At 32.7% G+C, this 20,141-nt stretch overlaps 1 protein-coding gene across 3 annotated transcripts; it reads right to left on the bottom strand.

Annotated features, from left to right (window-relative positions):
- Nucleotides 1-900: 900 nt before the first annotated feature.
- wde (Fibronectin-III type domain-containing protein windei) lies at nucleotides 901-19,465 on the bottom strand. 3 transcript variants are annotated; one of them, XM_018449823.1, is made up of 16 exons: nucleotides 19,345-19,465; nucleotides 10,908-11,203; nucleotides 6,876-7,200; nucleotides 6,394-6,510; nucleotides 5,253-6,224; nucleotides 4,440-4,762; nucleotides 4,046-4,306; nucleotides 3,642-3,956; nucleotides 3,398-3,536; nucleotides 2,959-3,146; nucleotides 2,739-2,837; nucleotides 2,593-2,647; nucleotides 2,352-2,425; nucleotides 2,176-2,275; nucleotides 1,655-1,824; nucleotides 901-1,328 (listed from the first exon to the last, which is right to left on the bottom strand). In XM_018449823.1, exons 3-16 carry the CDS (start codon nucleotides 7,135-7,137, stop codon nucleotides 1,233-1,235), a joined length of 3,171 nt encoding a protein of 1,056 aa, XP_018305325.1. In that variant the 5' UTR covers nucleotides 7,138-7,200; nucleotides 10,908-11,203; nucleotides 19,345-19,465; the 3' UTR covers nucleotides 901-1,232. The 3 variants fall into 3 exon arrangements, with proteins under 3 accessions (XP_018305325.1, XP_018305324.1, XP_018305326.1); XM_018449822.1 differs by lacking the exon at nucleotides 19,345-19,465 and adding an exon at nucleotides 14,149-14,225; XM_018449824.1 differs by lacking the exon at nucleotides 10,908-11,203.
- Between the last annotated feature and the right edge of the window lie 676 nt (nucleotides 19,466-20,141).

Here is a 20,141-nt window from a genome sequence, read left to right as displayed (position 1 = left end):
TCAATTTGGAAACCAGACTGAGAAATACCCCATGTAAATTAAATAATAATTTAATTAATGCCTGTCAGTTTAGGAAAAAAGCATGGCATACGTAAGTTTTTCCTATCTTGTATCATTAATAATAGTTAAAACCCGAAGAAGACATAAGACAGTATGCCGATTAACCCTTCGCAATTGAATGTTGAATAAAAAGTGACAATAACGAGATAATTTTCGTATAAATTAGTGGAGAATGCTTCAGTCATTATACCGTATTGCATATATAACTTTTCTTTATTACAAATAGATCTATCTTAACAGAAACATTGAAATTGGATACAAGTGAATAATGTTATTAAAATGTTAAAAATAAATAATAAACATATACATATATGCATATGCTCATATATTTGTAGTTATACAGATATATATATATATATATACACATATATATATCTCGCAATATAATTAACTTTTTGCGCGCTATAGTAATTTTTCATCTAACATTTTAAATAATGGATCATCCAACGATGAACTAAGATTAAACCAAGCAATAATTAATGTACAAAACATTCTCCACTTTATGCTACAATTGTTATATCTATCGGTCGTTGTCTATCACTATCTTTTGTTTAGCATTCAGTAACACTCAGCGCAAACAATCAAGCATTGTTGTCTTAGAGCACCTTCAATTGAATTCAAATAATAATGCATTTCCTCCAAAACCAGTCTTCGAATAATATTAACATGTTTTAATTGTATGAAAACTTTTGACTAGAATTTTCTATATTATGCATTGTGACAGGTTGTTGTCATGAGCAATAAAAATCGAAAAAAAAAAACATTCAAATAATTTCATGGATTTATCGTAAAAATGTCGTTAATAAATTACAATTGTTGTAAAATCAATATTTTGCCCCAAAAGAATGTATGAAAATTCACCTGTTAAAAGAAATGAATAAAAAAGAAACAAGATATTCTATTTCAAATTGGGAATTATATACAAATTATGTGTGTGCGATTGGAAGCATTTATAAGTGCAATATCAATGGGAATAGTTGCTACATTTGGATTCAATAATCCGAAATATAAACATTAGCTAAATCAATCGTCAAATCAGATTCGTACTGTGATATTATGAGATATTATCTACAAACTATTTTTATCACAATTACGCATTGAACACAGAAGTACAAAAAAAATAAAGGAGAAACAGAAAGAACTGGGATCTTCTGAAACTTGATGTCGCTCCTCTACAAAGAGATATTGCCAGGCATACTATACTGTCCTTTTCTAGAATGTGTATCAACCGCTCTAACCGCAAAGTAATAATTATTACCCTCAGAAAACTGTAACAAGAATTGCTTTTATAGTGCTGCAAATATCAATCAAAAACTCGCAAGAGACTCGTTCTGTCTCACCAGAGAGAAACCTGAGAATGGACATCCCGGCCTTTTTCGTGTATCAAATCTCATAGGGTAATGTCCACGTTTAGACAAGGACAAACAATTAAAGTTGATTATTCGTCTTTGTCTAATCCACGTAATAGTATGGAAAAGAATCACAAAAACGTGGACATTACCCTACGAGGTTTGGTACATGAAAAAGACCGGGATGTCCACTCTCAGATTTCTCTCTAGTCTCGCTGACGAATTATAACGTTGCTTCAATTTACCTGAGTCAACGTACACGCCATGGGAAGTGGCAGTGCACGCACATCCCCAACTTTTTTCCATAATGATGTGTTGGGATTTACACCAGCGACTTCTTGATACGCGTATAATTGATAACTCGCGATCTCCGCATATTTATCCGACAGGCTCATGTTCCAAGATAGCACTATCCCTATTGATGTAATAAGAATTAATATTATTAAGAATTTCGCAGCTTAAAAGTTGAATTTGAATTCAGAGGTGCCAAAGGGTTTGCAGGTTACTTCCATGTCATGATCCATTGGCTAATACAAATCAATACAGTTTATATAAAGGAAATCTTCCGGAGGAGCAGTTCAGTATCAGTACACTCCTCGCCCTGAGGAAGTGCGTGACAAGATCCATGAAACGTTGGTATTAGCAATGGATCATGATATGATAATAACCTCGAAACCTTTTGGCATCTCTGAAGAAAATTCTCGTGAAAGCCAAAAAATTATTGAATTTGAATTATTTGTGCAACATAGAGACATTCATAATTTACCATTTGGCACTTTTGAAATCTTCAACGATGGTGCAGGCGGTGGGAGTTTCCAGCCAGGCGTCGATGCGTAATTTGGAATGTCTGGCAGAGGTGCTGGATGCTGAAATAAAACAATCCTAAAATAATAATCACTGAACAAACATTGTAAGAGTAGAATCGTTACTTTTGATATTCACCTTACTTATTTGTACATTTGACAGAACTGGCGTGGTTAGTACACGTACAGTACCATTCGTGATCGTTGATATTCCTGTCGACAAGACAATGAAGTAAATAACATAATATAAAATATTGCAACAAAAAACATCACTATCATTTTCTATAATCATTTTCCATTGTAATTCTTCTAAAACATAGTTTTATAATGTTAAAACAGAATAGTAGTACAATATGTTTCTTTTAAAATAATTTAATTACCCTTGTAAGTGACAGTTGAAAAGGGTGGTCTATTAGGTGTGTTCACTGGCCGTATCTAGAAGATATTAAAATTTTTTATTTTCATAAACATTATAATTAACATTCACATTTTTAGACAGAATGTTGAAGAAATCGTTGTTTTGAACCTGTACTTGCTGATTAGGGTTCGATGCTATCAGCACCTGTCTTGGTGAGCCCGTACTACTTTGCATTACGTACGCCAGCCTGGGCGGATTCACATTATTCTAAAAAAATAAATATGTAACTATATATGTATGTACATTATGCACGCACGTGCGTGTATGTTGTTTTTTTTTCAGTAAACACCCTAATATGTAATAAAAAAAAGATATGAGAAATACTTACAACAAGGGCAGTTGGTGCTGGCTGTTGACTAGTTGTTATCACCTTTATACTAGCCGATTGTGTCGTAATTGCTACATTTGCCGGTATTGTTTGCAATACCCTTTGGAATGATTGCGCAGATTTCGATGTTGCATTCAATGGCTGCTCAATTATAGGAGCTGTAGTTATAGTCGTAACTTTTACATTTGCTGTTGAATATAAGGTTCGACATGTTAGATAATATGGAAAACGTGATAATTACAAATGTTAATTATTATGATAGAGATGGATTGTGGCCTTAAAAAAGACCATTTATATATAATACATATATGTATATGTATATATAATGTGTAAATATTTAGCCTATATATATAGAAAAATATAATTACCCGTAAAAAATACGGGCACTATATCGATATAATACCCATATTTTTTTACGAGCGAATATATATGAACATACATTTATTCTTTTCTTCCTCATCCGTAAGATCGATAAGATCGTTATTTCTTGGCTTTGGAGCTATCGCACGATTTACTTGACTTATTTTACCATTTAAGACAATAGCCTGCTGTGACTGCGACTGAATCTGCTGTTGCGGCTACATAAAGTTTGTATTAATGTAAAATTATAATTTATAAGTTTTATGATTTGTATTAGCTATATAAATGTTAATAGTTAAAAAATAAAATTTCATATTACTTACGGTAGTTAAGATTGGCTTCATATTCGCAGGCTGATTGGACAACGTTAAAGTGTGTTGAGGTTCCAAGGGTTTAGCAACAACTAAAGCCGCGGGTGTCACAGTTGAAATAAGAGGCGCCGTTTGGGCTGAATTCTGTGTCATTACAGGAATAGGCATGGTCACTATAGGTCGCGGTGATCTTACTTTGATTCCACCACGTCTTGGGCTTGATGAATTGTTATTTGTTTCAACAGAAGATGGAGAACTACTGTTGTTTATGATGTTTACTGCAGATTTGAGATTTGCAGTCTGCCGTAAGTTCTGTATTCCGTGTTCCTATTCAAGTAAAGCATTTAATCTCGATCAGCATTAGGAAATACCACGGAAATATAATATTAAAATATATTTCTGCGATAAATAAATACCGTTATGAAGTTGACTTGCAAGCCTACGGATCTGTTTATCTTTATAGGGGCAACAGATTTGTTGGGATTTGAACGGCGGTCTGACTCATTACGATGCAGAACCGTCTCGAAATCCTTCACTTGCTTCATTAATTGCTCCATCCTTGTACGTGTTATTTCCTGATATTTTTCTGATATGCGTGCTTGTTCTCTAAGCTGTCCAATTTCACTGCGCATCGCAATCGTTTCGACGATCTTTTGAATCAGAAGCTCTTCCAGTTCCTTAGGCATTAAAGTAACATTATCATAAAAGTAATATTTAGTAAGTAATTTTAGTTTTCGTAATCAATTGAGATTTTTCGTAGATATAACAAATCATTAAAAAATATTCTATTCTAATGTAAATATTTTTTACCTCCTGTGTAAGTTTTGGTAATTTCTCTTTAATATCTCTCCGGAAAAATTTCTCAATAAAAGATAATTGTGTGACATCTTTCTCTTCCTCAGAATTGATATTCATTTTCGCTTTTTTAATACCATTAAAAACCTCGCTGTCTGGACAATTACGTTTTATCGCTACTAAAGGTGGTACAGGAATTACATCCTGATTCAATTTATTATTTACTAATTGTTCCGTATTATCGTTAGAATCGCTGTCGCTGTTAAGATACTTTTTCTTGATTATCTCTTCCGCATTTCTAGCAGTCTTCCGCTTTTCTCGTCCACTCTCCTTTTCCTCTGTAATAATAAAATACAAAAATATTCTAACATATATATTAAAAAGTATATAGCAAGAATGACAAATAACCCATAATAAGAGATATTATATTCGACAACAAAGCACGCAGAGAATATGTACAGAGAAATTATTTATTTTAGAATATATATATATTTTATAATTGATATTAACAGAATTAAATGTTTAAATGATTATCTCTAATATCTTTTCTCTCGATATATTTATCACATACTTTATATTAAAATAAATATGTATAAATATCAAAATATTTCATGCAACATATCCTGAAAAATTTTTGCGTCCAACCAAAAGTTGTATATATAAATTATCCATAAATCCACTTAGAATAAAATAATACTGCACTTGACTACGCAAAATTGTTAAGATTTTTATCAGATTGTTCTGTTTAATGTTTTCTTTTTTTCTTCAGTTTTAATTACAGAAATTGATGAAATGCCATTTCTGTTTTTGACGTTAAATATTTCCTACCTTGTATTTCCTCGGCATGATCTTGTACCGTATCAATTGTTTTTTTAATTCGTTTTCTTCTTGGAATAACAGTGTCAACGTTTTTAGTTCCATTATCGTTATCAAAATCATTTACATCGTTAAGTGTTAATAAAACGGTTTGTCCTAATGGATTATTTACAGTTTCGATTACAGATTTATCATTAGTATCACTGTCTTTGTTCCTTACTTCTGCGTTGTCTTTAATATTGGATAAATCATTTTGATTTTGTATCAACGAAATATTCGTCACTTTCTCTGTGATTTTTGATACATTTGATGTATTTTCTGTTGTGTCCACAGGCTCTAAATTATTGTTTTTACTTTTATGTGCAATAGTGTCTTTATGAGATGAATCATTATCATTAGAATTTTCGGATTTTACTAAATCCACATAATCAGAAGTAACATTAGATTCGGTATATGAGCATTTCAAAGATTGATTATCGTTTTTAATATGTTTTTCTATTATTTTATCTTTTAAATTATCATCATTACTGTTAGAAATAGTTGTAATAGTAGACGATTTTTCACCATTATAAATTTTAATATTAGCAGAATCTACACAAGATTTATTATTGTCTACATTATCTAATTTATTTAGCTCACAGGTATTTGTCGTAATTATTTCTTTACTATCATTGGCTGTCTCGTTTAGATTTTCTTCATTGTGAATTATTAGTCCTGCGTTTCGAAGATTATCTGTTTGTTGTGTACAATTATTTATTATAGATAAATTATCATTTTTTGATGTTATATGTTGTTCAGATGCTATATTTGAACACTCATTTTTTACATCCGTAATTTTTAAGTCTTTGCTAGATGTGAACGTACACTTTTCACTAGATTCATTAACAGTCGCTCTGGTATTTTCCAAATTCCCTATACTATTTTGTATTTGTTTGTTTTCGGATGTATATTCACTCAATGCTGATTTTTCTGGAATCTTAACTGCTGCAACAGATTCGATGATATAATTAATTTCTCTCTTTGTTTTTAATATCTTTAAGATGAAGAACAATACAAGAACAATATGTGACTACAATACAAATCCAATTTAAAAACTAGCTTTTTGTGAAAACTTGATAATTATTTACAATGTGGCTTTTCATAAAGGTATTACCTGTGTTGTGTATCTCCTGCGTTGATTTTTCAATATCAGGCTTAGAAACTTTTTCTACAGTCTGCTGTAGATCAGAAGACAATGTCTCCTCTATGATTGTATCTGAAATTGGTTGTTCTGAAATCAAAATATTAATATAGATGCGAACAAATGCGGTCATTTCAGTAAATAAAAAAAATTCTGTTTTATTTAATCACAGTTTAAAACCTACTTTTTTTCTTCCCCCCTCTCTCTCTCTCTCTCTCTCTCTGTGACATTTGTATTTCATATTTCTAGATTTAACATTTTATCAATATTTTGGGATTTGTAAATTATTTTAAATATAATTCCATTAAATTCCATTAAACACAATGGAAAAAATATATCAAGTTACCATTCAGAAATTATTTAATAACTTAATAACATGCATTCAGAAATTATTTAATAATATTTAGTAATATGTGTATCAATCCAATTTTCACAAATAACAAATAGTTACATACCAATTGTTCTACTCTGTGATTTTAATTTCGCGATATTTGTGTCATTTACTGTAGTATCTTGCTCAGCATCCTCATCGTCAGATAATCTCAAGCGTAAACTATCATCAGACAGTGTATCTTCATCGTCTCCTTCTTCTTCCCCACCAAATAATAATTCATCTTCTTTTTCTTTTGACAGTTCGTCAATATCAATTCTATTGACACTTGAAACTGTAGAACTAGATTCTGAATTGCCTACTATTTCAGTTCGTGCCTTCTCCATTATAAAATTGAGCACAGTAAAATGTTACTGTTCATTTATCTTGACTATTAAATACCTTTCAATCTATAATTAGATAGAAAACTACATGAGAAATGTATACACAATATAGTAATACAATTTTATTCAATATACTTAATATATATCTGTACTTATAGCATATATCACTATATGTATACATACATAATATATTGTCAGAGATCACGTTAACTCGATTACTGTTAAACCAAAGGTAATTTAGAAAATTAACGAAAAAAATTGATACTCCACTAAACATTTATAAATCACAACTTTATTATCACAACATTCTTACTACAATCATAAAACAGCGCATTTATATTTGTCTAAATTTGGTTCTTTTATGTTGCTAATAACATTTATGATGTGTAACATTGACTAGAGCATAATTTTCTTTTTAATATTATATCATAAATTATATTTTTTCAGTTTAATAAATTATTTACAATAAAAATATTCAATTGTTAAAGCTGCTTTATAAAATATTTCAAAATCATATTTAATATCCCTAAAATAAAAATTATACGAGACAGGCACGTTCCATTTCACGTATCCCGATTGACAGCGCCATTGTCGCGTATATGTAATATGTATTCGACAGTGATGCCGTGTCATCAACTATGTTCGCGAAAGTATAGTCAACGAAAAAAGTAGCCAATCGTAGAGTCGGCATCATTACAGCTGAGGCACTATTTGCGTCTCTTGGGTAACCTTTCTATAAAATCTGTTTCTATACCGAAACCGAACATAATAAATTAATACAATAAAAATAGACGGGAAAAAGAAGGGAAACGCGGCAGATAATTCTGATCCAGAGTATCGATCATGTAGCTTTTTCTCTAAAGTAGAAACGTGAAAAGTGAAAATTTTTATGTACCCAGTAAACAAAATGTTAACAGAATATCGGCGGATTGATAGCAGATTTGATCAGTAATGTCAACAGACTGACATCAACTGCGACCGTATTCCGCTTCCGTTGTCAACAGAACCTGTTCTCATTATCAGATTGGCGACAGAAACCGAACAGTATCTACGCGCGAGGCAATCTCGTGGCAGACTGACAGCAGGAACCGAGTAAGGGCCCTAGTCTTGAGCACATACGAATAATTTTCGCATACGAAAATGATAGTTTCTCCACTATGATTGGTCGATTGTATACGGAATTGCCATTTTCGTATGCGATATTTGTTTAATAATAGGGTCCCAGGGCCCCTATTCTTGAAAAGTATCGCATACGAAAAACTAGGGAAATGCTATAATATATGTGACGCATACTATAGTATTTCCCTAGTTTTTTGTATGCGATATTTTTCAAGAATAGGGGCCCAGGAGGTTAACCATGTATAACTTTTCCCCCAGGGCGGAAACGTAAAATGAAATTTTTTTTGCATGTGTGTGTATACACGAAGTGGTCAAAGAACGATAATGATGTAAGTCACTTTTTTAAACTTATCGACTTGAGATGGAGTCTACTGAAGTACTATTTAACTTCTTTTTCCCGTCTATTTTTTCGTCGTATTAATTTGTTTCTCGATCATCATAAAAGTGACTTACACCCCACTTTCATCCCTCCATATGTACATACATACACAAAAATTTTCATTTTTGCGTTTCCGTGCTGGAGAAAACATTACATGATCGATACCCAGTTTTGAATAACAATACTGGGTTCCATTTGGTGACACAAGTCGACATAAGCGTTGTTCTATCTTTGTTCCTCTCTGAATATCGAGAAAGATAGAACGATGTTTGTGTTGATTTGTGCCACTAAATGGAAAGCATCCATTATTGCGATATCTTTAGGACAAAACAAGTGAGAATATAGAGACGAGTATTCCACTGTCAATAAACTTTGCACCCGCAAAATGTGTTTTTTACTCCAAACTAAAAGAAAGACCCTTAATAATTAAGAGGGTACATTCCAAAATGTCCTCTCCATGGAAGACTTTATTCTATATATGTTACGTGTATTATATACTTCGAGTAAAATTTTCCTCGGAAAAGACGTTTTGGCATGTACCCTAAAAAGAGAAACTAAAAAGATGAAATTACAGGTTTGTTCGCGTCGCCTGCTCTAACATGTTCCTATTTCTTCCATAGTTCCTATTCACTGAAGCGCGCTCGTTGGAGTGAGTAGGAACTATGGCAAGAACACGTCGAAGCATGCTGGAGCATGCGACGCGAACAAACCTTACATGTGAAAATGGCTTATGTTCGAAATATTTTCTCCCTCTTCTTTCCTCCTCCCCCGCCATTTTCCGTACATATGGTACGTTTAACCACTTTTCCGTCTTTTATAAAGACGTACGTCTCTTTTTTTGGAGGGGCCCAAACGGAATTCATATCTGTTTAACGTTTCGATGAAACTGTCGTTTATTCTTGATTTAGCAATCGATGCGTAGAAGTTATCCGCTGAACGAAAGCATTAACATTCTGACGCTTACTGTACCATGTACGCGCGCGCGCAAGCGCGCTTTATTCTGGATCGATGCCCATCGTGCACGAGGTCACACTATTTTGCTGACCATAACGACTGGCGCATAAATTCGACATCCCGATAAAATAAAAGGTTTGCACGTCGAATGTGCACAAATTGTCGCGGAAATTGTGTTGATGTCACGGACATCGAACGGTACAATCAGGCCCCTGCCTAGAGGGCCAAGGGCCCTGACCTTATCGAGACGAAAGATGGCGGACCGAGGACAAGTATCTCCCACTGAAAGTTGTACAGCGTATTCCTTCTACGAACGTGAAGGGTGTACATTTGAAGAAGGAACGGCTTTTATTCCTCGTGATTCTCGATGTGATCTCGCGTTTCTTTTTTTTTTAATTCAGGTGAAAGCCATCACGGTGAGTCATGCTGTCGTGCAATCTGAGACGGATACGCACTTGTCTGTGTAAAATCACTTAAAAAGTGTGTCACCTTAAAAAGATCATGCCCCTTAAACAAAGCAGATTTGTTTTGCATCGAAGAGTATGAGATCAAGAACGCACAAAGGAGCTGTAATTGCAAAGAGTACGCTTTATTAGTGACGTTCGTTCCGTACAAACGAGACGCCACGAAGCGTACGGTGACACTTGGAGAACAGAACAGGTTTGCGGAACGTTGCGAATAAGTATGTCGTTATCGCCGCTCCCCGCATCGCTTCCTTCGTATTATCAAACGCGAGTTAAAGAAACCGCGCGAACTAGCCTCAACGTCATCGACAGATCTGCGCATCGAGCGTGAAGTACACTGCACTTAGGCCCCGAGTTTCCGTCCCGGAGATCGCCGAGTGTGCACGAAGCGTCGAAAAATACGAGCAGAAACTGCGCTTGTGACGTTTCCCGATTCGCTGCGCAATAAGGAAATCTTTATTTTAACTGGCACATATATACCGACATTTATTTTTAAAAAAATTTTGCCGCTCCAGTAACATTCGTTTGGAGCAACTGCGAAGGTGTACAGCAATTCGTAATTCTAAATTAGGTCTCTTATTTGCCATTGGCATCAACATGACATCAAAGCCAAAAACATGGCTCGTTTCTGACAGCTGCATTCACACCATTTCATTCCATTCGAATTTTTCCTTTTCATATATTTCTTTTTCATATATTGTATAACAAATTATTTATATTCGAATTGAACATATGCATACAAATAAGGTCTTATCGATTTTATCACATTGCCACGAGTAGCATATATTTGCATAATTACTGTTATACAATTTCATAATCCTAATTACTTAGGTATATTGGGCCTAGTTTATAATCACCTTCTTGACGATGTCCAACATTCATATGAAATCTTTTAACCATTTGCTCATAAAGTCTTCGTCTCAGATTCGTTTTATTGAACGGTTGATGAATAGAACCCTTCCCTTTCGCTCGGCGCACCAATGATAGAGTTCATGGTGGGGAAAATAGCATCTAGCTCTTCACCGTATTGTAGAACGATCGATTTTCGTCGGCTCACTTCGATCTTAGGTCCAATATTTGACCATAATATAGATTCTGCAGTTTTGATCTTGAGTAATTAATTCGCTCTCATTGCTTAAGTGAGGATTCTGACCTAGAAAACGATTTTCAAGGTAAAGAATCGCGTAATTGGATCCTGATAAAATGAGTTAGTTTTCACGTATGATGTAGCTTATTAATCTAGTGAACAAAAGATGTCATGGACATCAGACTCAATAATAGATAATTCTTAAGCCATGGTGTATTAAATAGATATAAAACTTGCGCTCTTTAGTGTACAACTAGCAAAGTTTTAATATGTTCTGAAAATCCTTGAAAATGTATCACATTTAATTCCATCGTTTTCGCGCGTGCAAATGATATTGAATAGAAACATCAAAATGATCATTTTTTGTATCAATATTGTCCTCTTTCAAATTAATTGAAAAGTTATAGGATTGAATGAGACACATATTTTAAAGAATTTCTAAAATGTATCAAACTACTACTTTTACGTACTAGTTCTACAAAAGCATAAGTTTCATACCTTTGATAGATCATAGCTTAAAAAATATCCATTACTTATTGTTAGTATGTTTACACATAGTTAGTATTATATAAGTTCTAAATTTCGATTTAATAACGTTGATGTTATAACTTCTATCTGACTTTTAAAATAGTTTAAAGAGCGGGGCGATTTTCGGACGACTTTCTACAGTTTCCAATTTAGAATTTTGAGATATATGCCACAGTAATGAACTATGAAAAAGTTGAGATCATTTCAGAGCCAATAAATCGGTTTTTCGTCCCGATAAGGAAAAAATTTTTTTGTCTTGAAACTTTGTTGTTTAAATACTTTATTAGAATTATTTTCACATTTTTATAATGGTATATATGATATAAAAATCTATTCTTATATAAAGATTTTCAAGATAGATAAGAAAAATATAAATTGCATATGTATATTATTATTATTATATAACAAAAATGATATATTTTAAAAGTTCGAAATAAAGTTCAAAAATTCTTTGTGATAAATTTTAAAACACGATATAACGCAAAGCGATTGTCATACTCGCAACAGATAAATGAGGTTCTTTTGCGAATAGAATGTTTCGAACACACTACACATGCTTACATATAAGTCTTCAGTCTTTTGAGTTATTTGCTAACTTTGAAGGAAAGAGATGACCGGTTAGCCGATGTGCTTACTTTCTTGTGCTAGGTAAGAGATGCGTTCGGGGAGACGCTATTAGCACTATTTGTGTCATTCTATCCTTGTTTACGTGTAATGAAGATAGACTGACACAAATAGCGCTAATAGCGTCTTCCCGAACGCACTTTAGATCGTCATGTTGAAACAAATGAATTTGTCTGTGAAACAAAGGGTTACTTCTTCGAAGAATTCTGAACTTATAAGTTAGAGTGAAACAAACTGTACGAATAAAAATGTGAGAATAAAATTGAGTAGTATTTTTATTATCAATTTAATTTCTGACACAATTCCTATAGAAAATTCGGAGCCAAAACACAAAACCATCGACGCAAAAAATTAATTAATGTGAATAAGAGAGCGATTATACTGACCGTAACCATATGCCGTAATCTATAAGAATTGATCAATTACATTCGAGTATTCCCTTCTTATTTGACTGTAAAAAGGGAATACTCGATTATGATTAATTAATTCTTATAGATTACAGCATACGGCCAGTATAAACGCTCCCTAAGATTTCGGGGACTGTAAAATATTGATACGCGTCTGAGCAACGTTCATCCATTCTTCCAACATGTCTCTATTTAACATTTCATCCCAATCTTTTCTTATATAAAATTTTTTGCCCAAGCTTTATTTTTCTTTTCGTCGCTCAGTAAGCACTTTACTGATCTAACACCTCTTTATTACCACGTTACGTTTTCTCTCTTCCATTTCCTTTTCCGTGCCATTTTTCTTAATACTGCTACCTCCTTTACACTTAAACCTCCCATGCTCTCCCAAAATCTTGTTCTTCCCCTCTCCTGCTTACCACGCTCCTGCTCTCATTAAATATGCTCCTGCATTCTCCCTTTCCTTTCTCCTTCTCCATCCCTCTTAAATCCCCTTTATTGTTTCCATCTCTTCTATTTTTTCCTTGTACATTCTTTCTAAACTCTCTTATCTCTTCTTATATTCCTTCTCCATTTTCTCCTGTTTATCCTTATATCAGCTCTCTCTCTCTCTCTCTCTCGCATCTTTTCCTTTAATATTCTAAATTTTCCTCCCACAGCCTTTCCTTAATTTTAAAACTCTCCATCTCTGACTACGTTTACACGTACTGGTAAAAATGGTTTTAGTAAAAACTCCGATGTTGGTGCCTGTTTACACGATCAGGCGTATTTTACCTTCAAAAATAAAATAGCTTTATATAACCTGATACGGAACCTGAGACGAAATATCCTTTGTCATTTTTTAACCTTAACGTCTAAAGTTGATAACATCGAATTTTGATACGTTAAACCGATTGAAGACCGTTTACACGGCCATCGTAAAACGGTTTAGTAATGTCAAACCTGTTTCAGAAGAGGTTTGGATTTACTAAAACGGTTTTAATAACATCTGTATTAAGAGATGTTTACAGGACATCTAACACCGGTTTTAACTAAAACGGTTTTTATTAAAACGGTTTTACCAGTGCGTGTAGACGTAGTCATTATCTTTTTCTTCTTGCACATGGTCCTAAATTCCTTCTTAATCTGTTCGTAAATTTTCCTTCCTCTCCTCTCCTTATTAGTAGCTCTATTATCTATCTCTACTATCTCTCTCTGTCTTACTAGTAGCGCCTAATTAAATAATACCTCTTTTCCATTACCCTTCTTCTCGGAAACTAATTTCTTTTCTCTATCTATTTTCCCCTTGCCCGCCTTCTTGTTTGTTTTTCCCGCATCTTTTGGTATCCTAACCTCTCTTTTTCTCTTATTTCTTATCTTCAGATATCTCGTCTTTCGCTTTACGCTCAGCCTCTCCTTCACTTATTCTAGATAAGCTCTCACTATTCTCTATAAAAATCGCTTTATACTCACCAATTTGTTATTCTCTAATTATCACACAATCTAAAAATCGCAGCTATTGCAGTCGCATCCGCTCACATCCACGCCACCTAACCTAAGTCCCGAGCGTCGCTTACGTTTATTAACACTTTATAATTTCTGAAATCTTACTGAAATCTCACATTGAATTTTTTTGTGTCAATGTCTTTTATGGCTTTGCGTTTTGGCTCCGGGGGGGGGGGGGAGCTCAAATTAGACAGACCTGAGCTACATTACAGTGCGGATCGAATAAAACATTCTATTTTGCACTTGTGTTCGAAAAAATCGCTCTTTAGCAAGAGATAAGCAATTCTCCTAATTACAAATATCACAATGTTTACATTACGTAATTAATATTATGTTACGATTTTCTTAATATTTTAGTCATAATTTGGTAAAGTAGAAATTCGTTTTTTCTCATATAATGATTATTGTTGACATTTATAATGATTATACAATAAAAAAAATTGTTTAATGGAAATCAGTTGAAGGTAAAAAAAAAACAACCTTATTTTTTTATCCTCCATTATCTAGACTTATCTTTATAATCGATTATAATCTTTATTTATAGATTATTAGAATACATATTATTTCCATCTTTATCTTAGATGAAAGAAACGTCTTTTTTAAATTATTTTAATGTGTAACAGAAATCGCTATGATTGGCAGTGAGCAATTGCAACAGTGTACAAATGAACCACTCTCTAATAACTCCCATAACAAAAGGTCACATTCACGTCACAGTGGAATTACAATAGTTCGGAAAAAAATATGATGTCACTAATTTTATGCGTATGTATTGTAAGACGTACGATTATTATATATGTACGTAAATATCTACGATTTCTTGTAAATTTTATGGCTAGTAAGAAACTATCTGCAAAAATATTGTATAAAGGTATAAGCACTTAAAAATTCTTACAAGTCTTACAGGAATATGTTACGAGTCTTACGATTCTGCTTAGAATTTAGGCAATAGCTTGTTTCACTCTAACTTATTGTGCACTAGTTCAGAAGTAATTCGGAATTCTTTGAAAAAGGACTAGCGGGATTCTCTAAACGTCTTATCGATGATTATCGCTATCGTTAACTAGCAACAGCCAATGGCAGGATAATCCTGAAAGAAAGCGCGGCTGTCGCTAAATAACGATAGTGACAATTGTCGATAAAACGTTAGAGAACAGCGTCCCACAACAGACCTATGAATGGCGCTATATTGACTGTATTAAAGGTCTGTTCTTTCTCAAAGAATTCTGAACTAATTCTGAATTAGTGCAATAAGTTATGAAACAAACTATAGCAGTCTCACTCTAACTTATTGCAGCGGTGTACACCAGTTCAGAACTTGGGGTGGAAAAAGAACAGACTTAATGACCAATAAAATTATATTAAGTTTGAATGACTACAAATATGGTATATATGCATGTACACTCAAGGACTTCAATTCTTTCCCTCGGTTACTTTTTTGAAACTTCCAAAAATTCAGGTTATTTCGTTTTTATGTCAAATTTAGTTGTAAGCAGACGTAAGGTTTAGTCGTGTCGTTAATCGCGCACGGACTACGAGCATTAATGTAAAAAGGTGATCATTTCTCAGTTTGTGAAAATTTTCGAGGGAAAGAATCGAAATCCTTGGGTGTACATATATAATATATATAATTCACATTGAATTATTTAAGCATTAAAGATCCAGCTTCGACGTTATAAACTTTAAATTTTGATTTATTGTGTATTCACATATACGGTCTTAATAAATCATTTATTAAAATTATATTAAAATGTAACAAAATGGCGGCATTGTAAATATCAAAGTTCTTATTATTAAAAAAATTTTACTCAATAAAAAAGTATTTTAAAAATATTAATAAATTTTAAAAATATTGAATTGATTCTAGTAAGGACAATGGTAATATTCATATATAATTATTATATTGGTAATAATCATATAAATTAAAAATTTGTTGTTAGTTTGTTCAAAATGGATAGAAATCCTCCAATCATTACTTCATCAAGATCATTACTTTAAAACAAGATATGTGCAGTGATTTGTGGCTTTGAGAATATTGAGCTCAGAGACTTTCAAAAATTCATACATGTTTAAATATAAATAAATATTTATTCAAAACCTTACATTTCTATTTTTAACATTTTACTTTTAAAAAATAAATAAAGTTTAATCTCTTAAAAATCGTTTTTCTAAATCACAATCCTCCCTTAATCATGTTTACATACATCCATATATTATCCAAGCATGCTTATGACAAAACTTCTCATCCTTCAATAAAACAATTCTAACGTCAAATTATACGATATTCATAGGATTTTTTATTAATCGGATATAATCAAGAATAATCTTAACGATATTTAGAACAAATTGACACACTATCCCTCTTTTCATTTTCTAAGATATTAAACAAGTTATATTTTCTGATACGCAAAAAAGGAAAATTTTTAGCACTAGAGCGGTTATTTCAGTAGAAGAGCACAGCTATTTCGATCAACTTATTTTAAAAAGATTTTTCATACATCTTAGAAATTCCTACTTCAATGAATTCTTTCTATTTTATCTCTTATACGCTTACTTTCCCCTCAAATGTCCAAATGTCCCAGTGCGAATATTATCCGAACTGAACTACATTCTTTTCTTAATAACGAAACCAATAAAACTTATTACGCAATTATAGTTAAAAAAAATATGTGTCCGGAAAATTTTGTCGGTAAATTTACAATTTACCAAACATTCGATAAAAAATAACTATTCTTTTTTTTAGCGGATTTCAAATTATTGAATTATTGAGGTTTGGCAAACTAGGTGTACCAAATGTTCTGTGTCTACTTGTAGTGTCTACTAATTATGCGGTCACTAACGCGATGACAAGCGATTCACAGAGACAGACTCAACATAACCTCGGCTCTCATCATTGGTCAAACGTTAAATTCCTGGTAATTTTAACACTACTAAAAAAAAAACAGATGATCGGAGAAAATCTCTCTTTTTATATAATTACGTACGAACAATAATTCACTTATAATGTCTTTCGACAAATTTGTGAACATAGTGTAAAAAATTTAATATCAGATTTTAAAATACAATAAAAATATTACCGAATGTTTCATTAACGATAACAATAACAACTTGCTTTATTACCGCATACGAAACTTTTGTAATTTATTCAAACAATTCCATTAAAGTAGTAAGTTCAATATAAATCTATATACATAAATATATATAATTTATGAAAACATTTCACGTTTGAAAAATCTAAATGATATAATGTACAGAAGATTGGATATAATAAAAAATTTTTTAAGTCTTAAAGTATCGAAACTTTTAAAATGTCAAAAATATAATGTACAATTTTATGATTTAATTTTATACGCAGTATTTTCTAGGAAGATCAACTGAACAAGTAGCGCCATCTCTTGTTACCTTTACGACAAAGGACACTAGACTACTACGCAAGATGCCAAATCTGAACCATTCCCGCACCAAATGGGTGAAGGGGCACATACATAAACTAAAGATCATTACACGTAAAAAAATTTTAATCGTAACCGTAAAGTCGTAAGCATATTTATTAATCACAGTCAAGCGTTTAAAACGTAAGACCGCAATTTTGATTGTGATTAGTCGATTTGCTTACGGCTTAACAGTTACGACTAAAATTTGTGTACGTGTGATGGCCTTAAGAAAGAGCCACGTATATGTACGTGGCTCTTCTGTAATGTACGTGTCCCCTCCACCCATTTCGTGCTGGGGCAGGGGTTCAGATTTGGCATCTGCGCATCTCTGCTATGTCGTCTATATCGCAACAATGTTAAAACATGTGAAATTATCTTTAAATTTATCATATTTTAGTTGTAAAATTTGTTTACAAAGATAGAATCCTACACTAATTGATTGTAACCAAATACATTATTTTTTATTTAACATGAGATGGCACTAGATAGTAGAATCCAAAATATTTATTATTATTAATATTTATTATTATTAAAAAGTTGTGGAACGTCAAATTTATTCTGAGTCTCAAAAGATACGAAGCCTTTTATACTTGAATATATTTAACATACAAATATAAGACTGATAACACGAAATATTATGCGTTCATAACCTTCATATTTTTATATGAATGCAATTATAATAACAAATCATGTTTGTTTGTTTGTGTGTGTGTGTATCGGAAAATTTCCACAAAAATTACATTAGACTAAATAAAAAAATATTTTCAAACTAACATTACGCGTGTTTGAATCGATTAGTATGATATTTTGGTTACGTATTATTGATGAACGATAAATACAATTCGTAGAAAAAGGTCATTCAAGGTCATATACCGGGCGTGTCCAATTTGAGCTCCGGAGCCAAAACGCAAAGCCATCGATGCAAAAAAATCAATATGAGTAAGATTTCGGAGACTGTAGTGTTGATACGAGTCTGAGCGACGCTTATCACACTTTACAGTCCATGAAATTTTACATTGAATTTTTTTGCGTTGATGGTTTTGCATTTTGGCTCCTGAACTCAAATTGGACAGTCCTGCCATATACAATATTATTTGTATCTACATAATATCTAAGATTTTAAAAAATGATTAAGACATATTTATCAAATTTCATGAAAATATGTACCTGTATATTATTGATTTATATACTACAGTACGATATATGCAACAAATGAATCATACTTCTCGCACAATAAAAAGTTCTATTAACTTCAAATTAATGAAATAATCGAGTATATATTTTAGAAGAAACAATAACAAAATGGCGTACACGAGCTTACTTAAAATGGTGCCCTTGTTATGTCAAAGCGTCTCTATAGCAACAGCAAATGCTTCCGTGTAGATTTGGGTCTTAAGGCCCATTTGCTAATTTTAACAATGCATGGATTTTTGCATTATAGACAATATGCTCGGCTAATCCATGATTCATTTATTTTAAGAAATTATATAAAATTACAAGTAAAAAAATTATTTGTTTCGTTTTAAGCCTTGAAATACGCCCTATCAAACGCCATATAAAATCTAACGGGATTAAGATGAATAAAGTAGTTTAAAACATAAGTGGACAAAATTTTGATAAAACGTTTTATCCGCATAACGTTTCGAATCCCACAACGAATGCTCGTCGTAAATCCAGAGGATTTAAGCCTACGTCAGAACATTATCAAGATAATAATTGATGAACTTACGTTATATTATTGTGTAAGAAGATCTCGGACAGTGGAGTATTAATTTTTCGACACGTGGAAACAGGTTATATTTACGGTAAATATGCCAGAAACGGACTGCACTTCTGATGCTAGACCATCGAGTAACTGCAACATCGCATACTAAACAAGCGACTCTGGCAACGTTGCCAGTTCTCCCACTCTCTCAATTTCATCTAATGTACATTAATATGGGAAATACGACAAAATTGCGATGAATTAAGGGCAATAGATGCATCCGAATGAACAGAATTTATTAAAAAATGAAATATCAAAGTACGAGGGCATCATAACGTGAATAAACGCGTATCCAAAAAGTTATCGACCTATACGTCGTTATGTTTGCACACAATCACATCTGCGCATGCGCTGCCTAAATTCTCCGATCAACAATTTTAGCCTAACTGCAGGAACTGCCCATTCCTTCTTTTCCTTTTATCGAAGCACCTTACACGCTTACGCGAAAATATTCCTTTTCTGCTTTCTTTTACCATAATTGCACACATGCACGAGACATGATCGACTGACCGTTATCGCGAATCCGGTAAGTAAGGCAGATACATCACATACGTCACGATGACGCTGTTATTACTACTAAGTGTATTGTATGATTGTACACATAATATTTGCAAAACAACGGTATATGTTAATTAGTATCAATATAAAGATGCTTAGGATCATGTTACTATTACTATATTGTTTTGAAACAACGATACGACAGTATCATGCTTCAATTCTTTTGTATGTACGGGAATCACCTTTGATGCGATTACTCGAAA

This window comes from Mycetomoellerius zeteki, unplaced genomic scaffold, assembly GCF_001594055.1.
Source record: "Mycetomoellerius zeteki isolate Tzet28-1 unplaced genomic scaffold, Tzet1.0 scaffold25, whole genome shotgun sequence".
NCBI classification, from domain to species: Eukaryota; Metazoa; Arthropoda; class Insecta; order Hymenoptera; family Formicidae; genus Mycetomoellerius; species Mycetomoellerius zeteki.
This window is presented reverse-complemented; position numbering and strand designations above follow the sequence as displayed.